Here is a 13,827-nt window from a genome sequence, read left to right on the forward strand (position 1 = left end):
TAAGGATTAGACCCCTCTCCGTGTGGGTGGGGGCCAGGAGGCTCCCCCAGGGGAGGGTGAACTGAGAGTTACACCAGGGGGAGACCCGTCCTGAGGGGGCCGGAAGGCAGAGTCCCCCGCTGAGGAGTTTCCCACCCCCCAGGTGCATGTGCCCTCTCGGCGTGGGGGAGGGGTTAGGGAAGCCCGTTGTGAGTATACGGCGTGCGGGGGGGTCCGGGGGGGGGGGTTCCGCGTGACCCCGCGGGGGTGACCCCGCTCGGTGGCTGCTGTCCCATGGTGCCCCGCGGAGGGCGGGCGAGCGGGGCGGCCCCATGGCCCGCGATCCCAGCATGCCATTCGGCCAGGGAGCAGCAGCAGCAGGCGGAGCCGCCGCCGTCGTCGTCTCCTCCTTCACTGTGAGACAGCAGTAGCAGCAGCCGCTTGAGGAGAGCGAGTGAGGAGCTGCTGCCGCCCCTGCCCTGCGCCGCTGCCCGGCCGGCCATGCCCTCTCGGGCAAGGTAATGAGCCGCAGAGCCCCGGGGTCTCGGCTGAGCGGCATCGGCACCAGGCAGCACTATCACCCGCGGAGCTGGAATGACTGGCAACCCAGGTGGGTTGGGCTCGGGCAGGGGGAGGCGCGGCCTAGGCGGCCTCCGGGGGGATGGGGGGTGCCTGGCCTGGCCTGTTCCCGCTGTGCTGGGGCCTGTGGAGATTGGGAGGAGGGAAGGTGTGTGGGAGAGGAGAAACCCCCGGCTTTCTACGTAGGCAGGCCCAGCTTCCTGAGTGCTGGGGCCTAGAGGGAAATGGGGAGGGGGGAGTGACCCACCCCCCTGATTATTGGGGCCTAGATGGGGGAGGGGGGAGTGACCCACCCCCCTGATTATTGGACCTAGAGGGAGATGTGGGGGGAGGTGAGAGGGACCCAGTCCCTGACTATTGGGGCCTACACACTCAGGATTGGGGTGTGTGTGGGGTGAACGGCCACTGCCTCTCTAATGTGGCCTAGTCAGATGGGGAACGAAACGCCAGGACGCCTCTGATATAAAGGATCCAGACTTTGCTGGGTACTGGAAAGAGCTGGGGTAGGACGTGTGGACAGTGGAGGGTATTTCCTGCTATATAAGCAATTCCTTATCTGTTGGTGGCTAGAGAAACAAAATGTTTCTGTATCACACAACACGTAACTTCTTAGAATCCTAGTTTGGTTGGGTTTATGTTGATTTAGCCCAGGCTCTCCTTACCCTTTCAGGGTTTTGACCTAGGTAATTTATAGTTTATGATGATTTTAAGACATTTCAGTTCAGCTGTTGCTGGCACCCCACACAGTATTGTAAGTAGCAACTTTGTTGCTCAGTGACTTCTTTTATAGTAGGAGACACTTTCCTTTAGTGGTAAACAGACGTTTTGAGTTGCTTATATTGAAACAGAATTTATGGGAACCTTCAGTAAGTGCATTTTTGTTATTTGTGTTTTTTAATTGGAAATTACTTGAAGGAGAATAGAGGCTGCAAACATACTGGAGGTCTTTCAAGGGCTTAAAAAAAGCACACACAATGTATATATAAATTTTGTTCTTTAATCAGGAAAAGTAGTCCAGAGTTGCAAGTAAACGAATGGGATTTTTGTATGTGATGTGTTGCAGTTATTACATTTCAATAAGTGAAAGTGTATTTTGCATCTGAACTATTCCCAACATGTATCACCCGTGTAGTTGCTAAACTGCTTTAGTTTCTTGATTTAGTATCTTGATTATCACTTCAAAAGTTTTTTTTCCTTTTACTTAATTGGCCTCTCAGAGTTGGTAAGACAACTCCCACCTTTTCATGCTCTCTGTATGTGAAAGCTTATGCTCAAATAAATTTGTTCGGCTCTAAGGTGCCACAAGTACTCCTGTTCTTTTTAGTTTACTGTATTAATTTTTAAAGTTGTTTTTGTAAAACTGTTGTAATTTGGCCTGAAGTATCTAAGTCCTTCAACTTCATTATTGTTTCTATGTTGAACTTTTTTGGCTTTGTTTGAACGTTACTAAAACTTAAGTTGACAGAGAAAGGGACTGCAGTTCTGAAGTTTGCTGTCAGTATCATGTAGTTTTTAAATTGATGGGATTGTCATTGGAATGGGGAGATTGAATGGATGTGGAAGTGGATCCTGCTATTGTATGGGTGGAACGTTAGTTTCATATATGTGAAAGAAACAAAAGTTCATTTTGACTAAGTAGTCATCACTCCACATGTTAGGGATGTTAAGTATGCAATAAGCATGCAATATTTAAATGATCACATGGTCACACCTCAGTAAATTCTGCTCTCTTTAGTTGTTGAGGTGTAGTAAATTGCAAGTTTAAAAGTTAGAAATTTGCAAGCCATCATATTGATGTCCTGTTGTGGCATCCTATTTCTTCAGTAACAATGGAGGACTTCCAATGGCCTACAGTCTGGTACCTCCCTTATTCCCTAGATGATTACCTGCAGAGGAGTCCTGGACTCCATACTTGAAGTCAAATACTTTTAAGCTCTTGACCCAGAGTTTTCCCCCTAAAGGAAAGGGTTAGATGTAGTTTGTGTCCCTGCTGATATGGTGACAGCTGTGATAACGGCTTCCTGATGGGTCTTGTGGCAAATTAACATGTCCTATCTTACTTTCAGCATAGAAAATGTGCTTTACAGATGCTGAAGCCCTGTCTATACTAGGGAATTGACTTACTGGAAACCATTGAAGTGGAGGAGGCGAAAATGGTTTAACTGTTGGCACAGTAAGAACAAAACTGTATTCAGCAGTATTACAGAAAGTGTGACTGAGAGGAGATGAACCATTGTCACTGACAAGTTAGTTTCCCAATGTGACTGGGGCCTGGTCCTCTGCATCCAGAGGATCATGAAATTGGAGCATTTGTAAAGGAATAAGTGAGATCTGTAGCTGTCCTTGGGAGCAACCTGAACCTACAGCAATTCGCTTTACCCCTTAGTTTATCTACCAGGCACCTCAAAGAGTATAAAAATGTGCACAATGAGAGTTGTGAGATAATTCTACATATGTATGAAGTCTAAAAATGTTACCATAATACAAAGATCACTTTGACCGTATGAATCAATATACGGTTGTTTAGTTGAGCCTTCAACAAGAAAAAAAATCTTTGCAAAGGTATATTGTCAGCTAATTAAAAAAATTCTGATAGAGCTCCCTTTAAATAGTATGGTCTAATATTTTTTTTTAATTTAAAAGTAGCTGTGAATTTTTTTGCTTCCTTGTTTTATGTTTAGAATGAACTTTTGGATAACAATTATAACAACACAAAATATGCTCAGACTTTTTCCTTTTTCTTTTTCCTTCTGTGTATACACCTGGCTGTTGTTTACTACCTGTTTAGTTCTAGCTCTGTTGCTGCTGGTTACTGGTAAATAGCTTCTTGGAGGGGCAGAGGAAGGTTGTATGCAGGCACCAAAATTGCAAAAATTCTGTCAAATTTCCAATGCAAGAAAAAAGAAAATAGAACTTTTTTCACTAATCTTTCATGGCCGATAGTATGTACAAAACTTTCAAATGGAAATACTATTTTTTGAAGTTGACTGTATCCCTTTAATTAGGATATTGTGTTTTGAAGTTTAATTATCTGTAAACGTGATAAATGAGATGAAATCTGAACTATATCATCAGAATCGAAACCTCCTGAACTTTGAGGTGTGAAAAATCTGATTCTGAATTTTGCAGCTCAGATCCATCTCTAATAAAGTCTAGTTGGTGAAGCAGAATTTGAATTTCGTGTCCATGTGAATGCAGCAATACCTGTCAGATGTGTGTGGGCTGGTTTACACACAGTTTTTGTAACGCTGTATATTGGACAGGAATAAGCTATATGATATACTATAAGCTCCTTTATTCCTGAATAACTGCATCCACACTAGGGGCGTTGTACCAGTTTAACTATATCTGTTTCTAAATGGATATAGCTAACTGTGTATCGACAAGACCTGAGTGTATGTGGCAGAACTTTGATCAGGAGACTTGATCACATTTAGACCCACAATTGCTGCCTTTCTGAACTTCCAGGCCTCTGCCTCCTTAGTTTTCCTTACAAGTGTCCACTTCCTTTGGCTTTTGGAAAAAAAATTAAAAATTCATATCACTGTGGAGTTCCTGCTAGTTTGTCTGCTATTAATCTTTAGCATTGGGCTGAATTAACTGTGCAACACACAGTACTTCTTCACACTCACAGGAAAGCAGGCTTTGTGCAACACAGAAGCATTAAGCAAACTGATGTCTACTGATGCAGCATAATGGTAAGGACTAGAACCAGGGTTTTAACATTCACCTTTTCAGGCCATGGTGAGACAGAGTAGATGGATTTTAAATAGCCTGCTCCTGTAACCAGGAGTTACTTCTGGAATAACTGAACTTCTCTTTATGAACAGAAAAAGACACAAACAATACGATAGCTGAGGATGTATATGGAGAAGTAAGAAACAAAAGCTCTGACTGGTAAAAGTTCCAAAACTACTCTGATAGATACAAGTTCAATCCTGGAATTTAATTCTTGAAAATGGAAGTTATCCTTCTCATGCAATGTAAGTTAGTGTTCTGAATTATTATTATTCATTTGTATTACCATGGCAACTAGAACCCCTGGTCATGAATTAGGACTACTTGTGGTAGGTGCTGTACAAATACAGAAGAAAAACATGGTCCCTGCCCTCAAATTGCTTATAGTCTAAGTATTAGGCCTGAGCTACATTAGAAAATTGTGGATCAGAAAATCCACACCCTTGAGTGCTGTAGTTAAGTTGACCTAAACCCTAGTGTAGACATGATTGAGATGAGACCCCATAAGAGTTTTAGCTGTGTGAATGGATAGACAAGTCTGTATTTTAGATGTTATACAGAAAGAATCGGCAAGATTTATACATAGACTTGATGTGAGGACCTAGAGAGAGATCCAAGATGATAATGACATGCAGGTTACAGGCAGGAAGGTGGTGTCGTCCACTGTGAGTGAGAAAGGGGCTAGTGGGGAGGGTTTGGTGGAAAAGATTAACAGCTCTGCTTTAGCTGTATTCAGCTTGAGCTGACAGACAGCCACAAAGACATGTCAGAAGGAGACATCTGGGGAGAAGAGGTAGATCTGTGAGCATAGAGATAGTCGTTCCATTTGTCTTTGTGGATGATATTCCCCAGAGATGAGGTGTAGAGAGAGAAGAGAAGGGGCCACGTACAGAGCCCTGTGGAACCCCCACAGAAAGTTGGATGGGTGATGGAGAGGATGTGCCAAAAGACATGCTGAAGTACTAGTTACGGAGGTAGGAGGAGAACCAGGAAAGGACAGAAGCATGAAAGGCAAGGGCGGACAAGGTTTCAAGAAAAGCATGGTTGACTCTGTTGAAGATGGCTGACAGGTCAAGAAGGATGAGGATGGAATACTGGTTCTAAACTTTGATTAGGAAGAGGTCATTAGAGATTTTGGTGAGAGGGATTTCAGTGGATTGCGAGGGACAGAAGCCAGATTAGAGAGGGTCAAGGATGGAATTGGAGAAAAGAAAACAATTGTAACCAGCGTGTTCAATGAATTTACAGATGGGTGGGAGAAGGGGTTGGAGAGGTAAGTGGGGTCAAGCTTTTTATTTATTTATTTATTTATTTTAAAGAAAGACCAAAGCAGTGGCTCTCAACCTTTCCAGACTACTATACCCCTTTCAGGAGTCTGATTTGCCTTGCATACTCCCCAGTTTCACCTCACTTAGAAACTACTTGCTTACAAAATCAGACATAAAAATACAAAAATATCACAGCATATATTACTGACAAATTGCTTGCTTTCTCATTTTTACCATATAATTATAAAATAAATCAATTGGAATATAAGTATTGTGCTTATATTTCGGTGTATAGTATACAGAGCAGTATAAACAAGTCATTGTCTGTATGAAGTTTTAGTTTGTGCTGACTTCGCTAGTGCTTTTTATGTAGCCTGTTGTAAAACTAGGCAAATATCTAGAAGAGTTGGTGTACCCCCAGGGATGGCATGGGATGGGGTCACTGAGGCAAGTGGAGGGATTAGAGGAGAAGGTTGGACAAGAAACTTCTATGTCTCTGACAGGAGAGAGCTATAGGAGGGGATTGGGAAAGGAAGGAAACTAGGGGAGAGGGAAAGTTGTCATATTTTGCCCATGTTGTCAACTTTTTCTTGTACAAGTTCATCCTGTGCAGAGAGAGAAATGAAGGCAGGAGGCGGGGAGGGTTTCAGGACTGAGGCTAAGATGTGGAAAAGGTGGCTGGGATGAAGGACATGACATTCAGTTAAGTTGGAGAAGTAGAGTTGTTTAGGGAAGTTAGCTTGATCACAGGCTTTTTGCCAGAGATGCTCTGCTGTGTGGGAGCAGAAGGAAGTGGATGTTGTGACTGAGCCAAGGTTGCAGATTGACAGGATGGGTCTTGCAAAAGAGTCAAGGTGTGGAGGGGAATAAACCATGGAGAATCATCCACCATATCAGTGGATAAAAAGGGAAGTGAGGACTGAGAGCAGATGAGAAGTTGTCAACCTTGATAGACTGGAAGTCACAGAATATTCTGAATGTTTCAGTGTTGTGTGTAGCAAAGAATTAAAGCATATTATAGTTAATTTGATCAGCATCTCCTATTTGATAAGTCGTTCTGTAGGTTTCATGTAATGTTCATGGAGCAGTTTTTTATGCAACCCATAAACGTTAGTTTTTCTGCAAGTTAAAAGTTCTTGTGTGTCACTTTCAGTTTCTTTTCAAGTGTGGCACATGGATTTCAAGACTTTTTGTTCTAATATACAGTGCTTTTTGCTAATTATGTCAAGGATTCAAACTTGTATAGAGATAATGTAAGCATGTAGTGTAGTATACAGAGAGTTACCTGCACAAGTCCATTTACTGTGTATATGCTCTATTGCCTTTTTGGTGCCAGCTTGTACTGAAAAGATAACTTACTGAGGTGACAACTGATAGTTGTGGTTCATGTTGCCAACAGAGATACTGCAAAATTCTAGTAGAATGCTTTTCCTAGCACAGAAACCCTTTTTAAAATATTGCAGTGTATCGGACTCCTATTCCACTCAGAATGAAGAGATTATAATGAGCCCAAAGATACTTTTTTCTAATTCAAGCAGTTTTACTGGGGATTGTGTTTTAATTTTATATGACAAGAAAGAGCAATAGGCTTGATGTGTAAAACGAAGGTAAAAGGAAATGAGGTAGCAGTGATCACATTAGTAAAATTACAGTGAGAGAGCATGAATATCCTTCATATGATGAATATTTACCTATAATGACTCAGGCGCCACACTTTGCTGCTGGCCTCCTTGAAGTGTGTGTGTTTTTTTTTTTAACAAGTATTCTATTTCTGTCTTTGTGTTTTTGAATCAGTTTCAGTAGTTTTTCCCAAAAGCCATGCTTTTCTAACCTTGAAATCAGTCAGTTCAGTTGTTCACTGAATACTTTACAGAAATCTGGGTGACTGACATGTAATATTTCATCCTTGTTGGCCACATTAGTACTGTTATCTAAGCATTCATGAAAACTGTTGTGAATAATTTTCGTCATCAGTCTTACTAGTCTTTAAAGGTGACCTTGCAATGGATTTTTAAGTATTATACATTATTAATTCTTTATAAAAGTGGCCTGTAAGATGATGTGAGTGGGGGAAGAAGATGTTGTTTTTTGTTCCTTTTTAATAATCTGGTAAATAACTAAAATATCAATCTTGTTTTTTTCTGGTTTTGCTGGAAGACCTCTTCCAGGTCTCAGAGCAAATGGACTGTCATCTCCCATGTCTTGACTGAATGGTCAGTGGAGTTGAATTTTCTAATAAAGATATCCTTTCTTCAGAATGTTCTGTGATCATCCCTGCTACTACAGCTAGAGGTCCAAATCACTTTTGAGATCTTATTGTGCTAGACACTACAAATACAGAAGTAGACATTGTCGTCTTGTCATGGGAGGATTCTTTAACCACAACATTTCTAATTGTATTTAAATAGGCATCAACAAACACAATTTTAAACATTCTGGACTAAAAATCCCTTTTTCTTTCAGTTGCTTAGGTTTGTCTTTTGACTTCTGTGAAATAAAAATTGGGGGAGAAAGGGATAATTTTTCCTTCCCATTTTCCTTAAAATATGGGGGTTGGTGGAACAGCAGTGGAAGTTTTCTCCCATTTTTCAGATGCATGGACTTCTGTTTCAGGAAGTGGGAGCTTGCTTTCAAAAAACAGCCTTGGCAAACAGGGCAGGAAACACAGATCAAAGCCTGCCAACCCCCCCAAACTCTCTCCCCCCCTTTTTTTTTAACTGGATTTCGGTGCTAATTTCTTTCTCTGTATTTTGGAGAAAGGAGAGCAGCTCTGTGACCCACAGGGATTTATTTTTCATTCTAGAAATGTACCTCAACTTCAACATATTTTCAAATTCCTATATTCCCTCAAGGTAAAATACACTACCTGATGGATGTATAACTCCTCTGCTCCTTCAGTGTTTCCATCTTGAATTGTCAACATGTAGATATTATCAAAAAGGTCAGTTGTTATTGTCACCTCATCTGTTATCCGTACTCCTTTCTACCCTTCATTTATGTCGTGTTGACCCCAAGCAGTTTGGCGGACCACCCTGTCCTCTAGCACAGTAGTGGTTTTGTCATTTTTGTTGGCACAGTGTGAAACTGACCAGGATCACATAAACCTAGTGCTAGCACCATTGTGGGTGGGTAGTTATAGAGGATTGAGTTTGAATGGCAGTATGCCAGAGGGTGTGTGAAGAATATTAAGCATTGATAGTCTCTTGGCTAATTCAAACCAATGAACATGCTAGATGTTCAGTCTGTCATTCACCTGTGCTGTTGCAGGTTGTAAAATCTCTGCTAAGAGTGAATATTTTAATAATTCATTTCCTCTGGACAGAATGCCTATCTTGCAGGGTGGGTACAAATCTGACTTAAAAAAAAAACCCCCCACTAAAAACAAATATATTTTTTTCTTTTAAAAAGTAAGCCTGTTTAAAATGAACTCTGAATTTAGTCCCAAATCTGTTTTAGGCCTAAATTTATTATAATCTCTCAAAACATTCAAATAGAAAATAAGTAGGCTGAATCCATGAGCCTCTATGACAAACTATGTTAAAGGCTGCTTTTCTAAATAAAAAAAGAATCAGGGGAAAAACATCTAACTTGGTGTCAAGCTTTATGAATGTGGCACAATAGGTCATGTACTGTATTAAGGGCTTGTTTTGTTTAAAACAATTTATATGCTATTTTGTGTGTTTAATTAAATTCTAGTTACTGTTCTAATGCATCCGGACACAAATCATGAGCAGAAAGTTCATTATCTAGTAAATAAGCAATATAGTCACCATTTTCTAATATATTAAAAATGTACAATTAATAAGAATCTGAAAATATTAAACTTTTAATAGTTTAAATAAATGCTATAGTTTAAGGTTACGTTTTAGTCACGGGCATTTTTAGCAAAAGTCATGGACAGGTCACGGTCTGTAAACAAAAATTCATTGTACTATATATCCCTAACTAAAACTTGGGCCGGGCATAGTGGGGGGTGCGGTGCGGGGACATGGGCTGGGGCAGCGTGGGTGCTGTGAGGGGGCGGGCTGGGCCGGGGATCCGGGGGGGGGGGATCCAGGAGCGCAGTTGGCGCTGGGGTGGACCAGGCGGCAGCAGCGCATGGCCTGGCACCCCACTGGTGCTGGGGGACGGGGGGTTGGAAGGACTGGCAGGCTCTCTACCCGGCTCCGCGCAGCTCCCTGGAAGCGGCCGTCATGTCCCTGCAGCTCCTAGGGGAAAGGAAGTTCAGGGGAGCTCCGTGCGCTGTCCCCGCCATGAACTCCGGCTCTGCAGCTCCCATTGGCTGGGAACTACAGCCAATGGGAGCTGTGGGGGCGGTGCCTGCAAGCAGGGACAGTGTGCAGAGCCCCCTGGCCCCTCCACCTAGGAGCTGCAGGGACATGCTGGCTGCTTCTGGAGAGCCCCCCCACCTCCCCTGAGGTAAGCACTGCTCCACACCCCAACCCCCTGACCTGGCCCTGAGCCTGCTCGCACACCCAGACTGCTGTTGCTGCTGGCCCAGGGGCTGCCTGAGTGCTCGGGCAACCCCTGAGCTAGCCGCACCGGCCACTGCAAAAGTCACGGAGGTCATGGAATGTCACGGAATCCGTGACCTCTGTGACAGACGTGCAGCCTTAGTTATAGTGCAAAAAGATGTACCAAATCTAGTGTAATGGCTCTATTTAGTTGTAAATCAACATGTTTTAATGGTTATATCAACCAGTCAGAATGCACCTTTCTTTAGAAAATAACTGAAGTACAAATGGAAAAGTTGCTTAAAATTGATTATTTAAATTGAGGCCTTCCGGTTGGAGATTTAAATCAATCCACCCTGCTACTTTGGGCCCGTAAGTACTGGGGTTTGTCTGCATGGAACACTTGACCAGCAAGGCTATTCCAGAATAGCTAATCTGCTATAAAATCACTTTTATTCCAGAGTAATGTCCACAGAGAGCAGTTATTCTGGGATAGCTAAATTATAGCAGAATAGTTAATCTGGAGTGGCCATGCCAGTGAATTTCCTCTGTGTAGACAAGGCCATAGAAATCTTAAACCCTTCTGGCTGTCCTAAAAATGTATGAGTGTTATCTCCACCCAACTACGATGACAGGTTATTTTTACTGACTTGGAACTATAATCAGTATATTCATCTAGGAGGGAAGAAACAAATCTATTTGTAAGGTCACTGACCCTCTGATCCTTCACAGGATGATGTATTCCTTCAATCATAAATTTGTGCAGTCAGGACATAATGACTACTTTTGACAGGCAATGAAATGAACTCCTTTTCCAAAGAGATTTCTGCCTGTCTCCTTACTTATGTGTTAGAACATGAGTACAGTAACTTTTGTGAACATACAGTGACTATTTGAGTGTTTAATAAACTGGACTGCTCTTTTTTTCGATAGGTGGGGAAAGAGAATTCAGAATGTTGCTTTGTGAATGTGAGCTTCCCAATACAAAAGTGCAGCTCAAAAACAATCACGCTATGGGCAAGAAAATTGCTCAGTAGGCAATTATGCTGATTTGCTTCTCTTCTGTTACCTGATAGTGCATCTTCTATCCATAATACTCTGTGTTCTTTGTCTATTCTCTAGTCATGAGTTTATCATATAGAAACAAAAACTTAAAAGTATTTAATTGGCACTGCCCTGTGGAAGTACATCAAACACCTTATGGATAGTTATGGTTATCCACCTTCATTTGGTTGCTCACTTCTCATTCCAACTGCACAATTTTTATTCTGATATCTCATCTTGTATTTGTGACTGAGCTGGTCTACTGGCACCACTGCATAATGGTTTGGTCAGCACAGTGTGTGTGTGTGTGCGCGTGCATGTGTGTGTTCTCTTATGAGGTCATGTCAAAATATGTGACTGATGTAAAATCGGCATTCCACAAGACTTTATGAGACGGCATGTTATGTTCATTACTCAAACTTATCTGCCTGGAACAGTCTAGTCAAAATAGAAATATTACTTTATGAACAAGAAAAGTGCCATCTTAAAATACAGGCATGAGTTTAGAAAGGCAAGAATACAAGTTTCGTATATCTAATTTGCTTGATGTTTGATGGCACAGTTGTATTGAATCATAAAAGAGGAAATGGGGAGACAGGTCAAGGAAGTATACCTTTTAAATGCAAGTCACTGAAAAGGTTCTGTATTTGTAAGTATCTATATAAAGTGTGTTATGGTTTTAAAGTGGGTAAAATAGTTTAGCACTCTCTCCAAAATACATGTACTCTAATATAGAAAGAAGCTTTTAAACTTTGAATGATTGAAAATAGGTTTATTTTTATGATTTTCTTCTTAGTGTTTACCAGTAATTGTACAAACATATTTGGATAAGCATGCATAAGCCATGATTTCAGCAGTCATCTTGCTGTTTGTTCCTTCAGTGAAATATAGAGGCTGAATTTCCATAGTGACATATTATGATGTCACACATGGAACTCTGATAAGATCAAATCAAAAAGAAAATATGGGCTGTGTGACTGTTACGTAAACACACATTTTTGAATAAATAACAAGGTAATACTGAAGTGACTGCTAAGAAAATTGCTTTTTGCATAAATTTTCTTATTCCAAGCTTGCTTCAGTGTGAGAGTCCATCTTCAAAGCACGACCGGTCATAGTTGAATCATTAAGTCTTTTCTCAGGAAACCAATAACTTGTATTGAAGTGGCCCTTTTGTGCCTGCTGAGAGAGGATCAGAAATTGATGGTTGTTTGAAATGAGCATGTTGATTGCAAAGGAGAGGCGCAGACTTTTTAAAAGAGATAATAATGCCTGCTTGAGAGAGATGCGTGGGGGCAAAACAGCTTTTTTATTTAAACACAATGCCACTCTTCCTTCTGCAGCTGATGGGCTGTTATGCCAGGCTGCCCAGCATCGCTTGATTCTGTTAGTTTGCAAGACTCTGCTCCCAAACACAGAACCACACTAGTACATAATACTTCTCAAAGGTTTGTAGAGCATGTAGGCTTCACCACAATAAAAAGATTCTAAAACACCTTTAAAAAGAAGGCAACATTTCAGGAAGTGAGGTTAGTCAAGAACATGTGCAATTCTCAGGCCAACTGACGTACAAAAAACCCCAGAGTTTAAATGTGCCAAGTCAATTAATGCTTTACTGAACTAAGTTTTGTTGATTGTCCCAGTTAATGTTGTTTCGTTGCTGATCTATTAGGGAACAAGCTTGTTTAAAGTTGCTCAATGCTCCCTTTATAAAGTCGTTTGGCAGCTGCCTGCTTTGTCCACTGCTTTGCAGGATTCTCTGGAAGAGCAGCCCCGGGGGGGGGGGGGTAGGGGGGGGGGGGGGGGGCGGGCTGCAGCCCCTCCCTCCATCAGCTCCCCTAAATTCCCTGTAAATTATGTGGCTTGGCAGCTGCCCAGCAGCAGTTCAGGTGGCCCTCCCCCAACTGCTGTGCTGCTCCTGCCCTGCCCTCTGCCTTGGAGCTGCTCCCGGGAGCTTCCTACTTGCTGGGGGATGGGGGGAGAGGGGTGCTGATATTAGGATGTGCCCCTGCTCCTGCCCCCCCCCACCCCCTCTCCACAAAGCGGAGGAGAGGGACAGGGCTAGGGGACAGAACGGAGGGAGCTTGCTGGAAGCTGTTGCTTCCTGTCTGAACTGGCTGATCTGTTTAAAAGGGCAACGAACTTGAAGTGATGTCAGTGTACTTAAAGGGGCAATGCATGTCACTCTCTCTCACTCATGCTTGCACCCCCCAGCACTTTGGAAAGTCAGCACCTGTGCAGCTCTGCATGTGCTGTCAGGAGGAGGGGGCGGTGCACTCCAGCTGGATAGCGTGGGCTCATCATCATGTTCAGTTTTTGCAGGGAAGTGTTTGCAGCTACTGCCCTGCATCTATTGTGTTTCCTCCCTCCTGCCTCAGTCCATGCTGCCTTGTAGAGTGTGAGGCTACATTAACAGTGTATTAACCCATGAGGGCTCAGCCGAGTGCTAGTTCATCATTTAGCAGCAAGGCATTCCCTTACTCCACCACCTCAACCAAGCTTCACAATCATTCATTGCTGTGTACAATATTAAACTGTTTGTTGAAAATTGTTTATATACATATACAGTACAAGTTTTAATGTGTTTTGTCTGGCAAAAAAAAATTCCCTGGAACCTAAACCCCCCCCATTTACATTACTTCTTATTGGGAAATTGGATTCGCTTAACATCGTTTCGCATAAAGTCGCACTTTTCAGGAACGTAACTACAATGTTACGTTCCTGGGGGGGAGGGATAGCTCAGTGGTTTGAGCATTGGCCTGCTA

General features: G+C 42.4%; 1 protein-coding gene across 2 annotated transcripts in view; it reads left to right on the forward strand.

Moving 5' to 3' along the window:
- The first annotated feature begins 446 nt into the window (after nucleotides 1-446).
- Nucleotides 447-13,827, forward strand: part of SMG1 (SMG1 nonsense mediated mRNA decay associated PI3K related kinase) — a 117,676-nt gene continuing 104,295 nt past the window's right edge. For both annotated transcript variants that reach the window (XM_026650633.2, XM_029911304.1), the window contains exon 1: nucleotides 447-589. In XM_026650633.2, coding sequence (XP_026506418.1) covers nucleotides 501-589 — 89 coding nt within the window. In that variant the 5' untranslated portion in view covers nucleotides 447-500. The remainder of the gene's footprint in view (nucleotides 590-13,827) is intronic.

Source organism: Terrapene carolina, unplaced genomic scaffold, assembly GCF_002925995.2.
Source record: "Terrapene carolina triunguis isolate 2854851 unplaced genomic scaffold, T_m_triunguis-2.0 Scaffold93, whole genome shotgun sequence".
In the NCBI taxonomy this organism is placed as follows: Eukaryota; Metazoa; Chordata; order Testudines; family Emydidae; genus Terrapene; species Terrapene triunguis.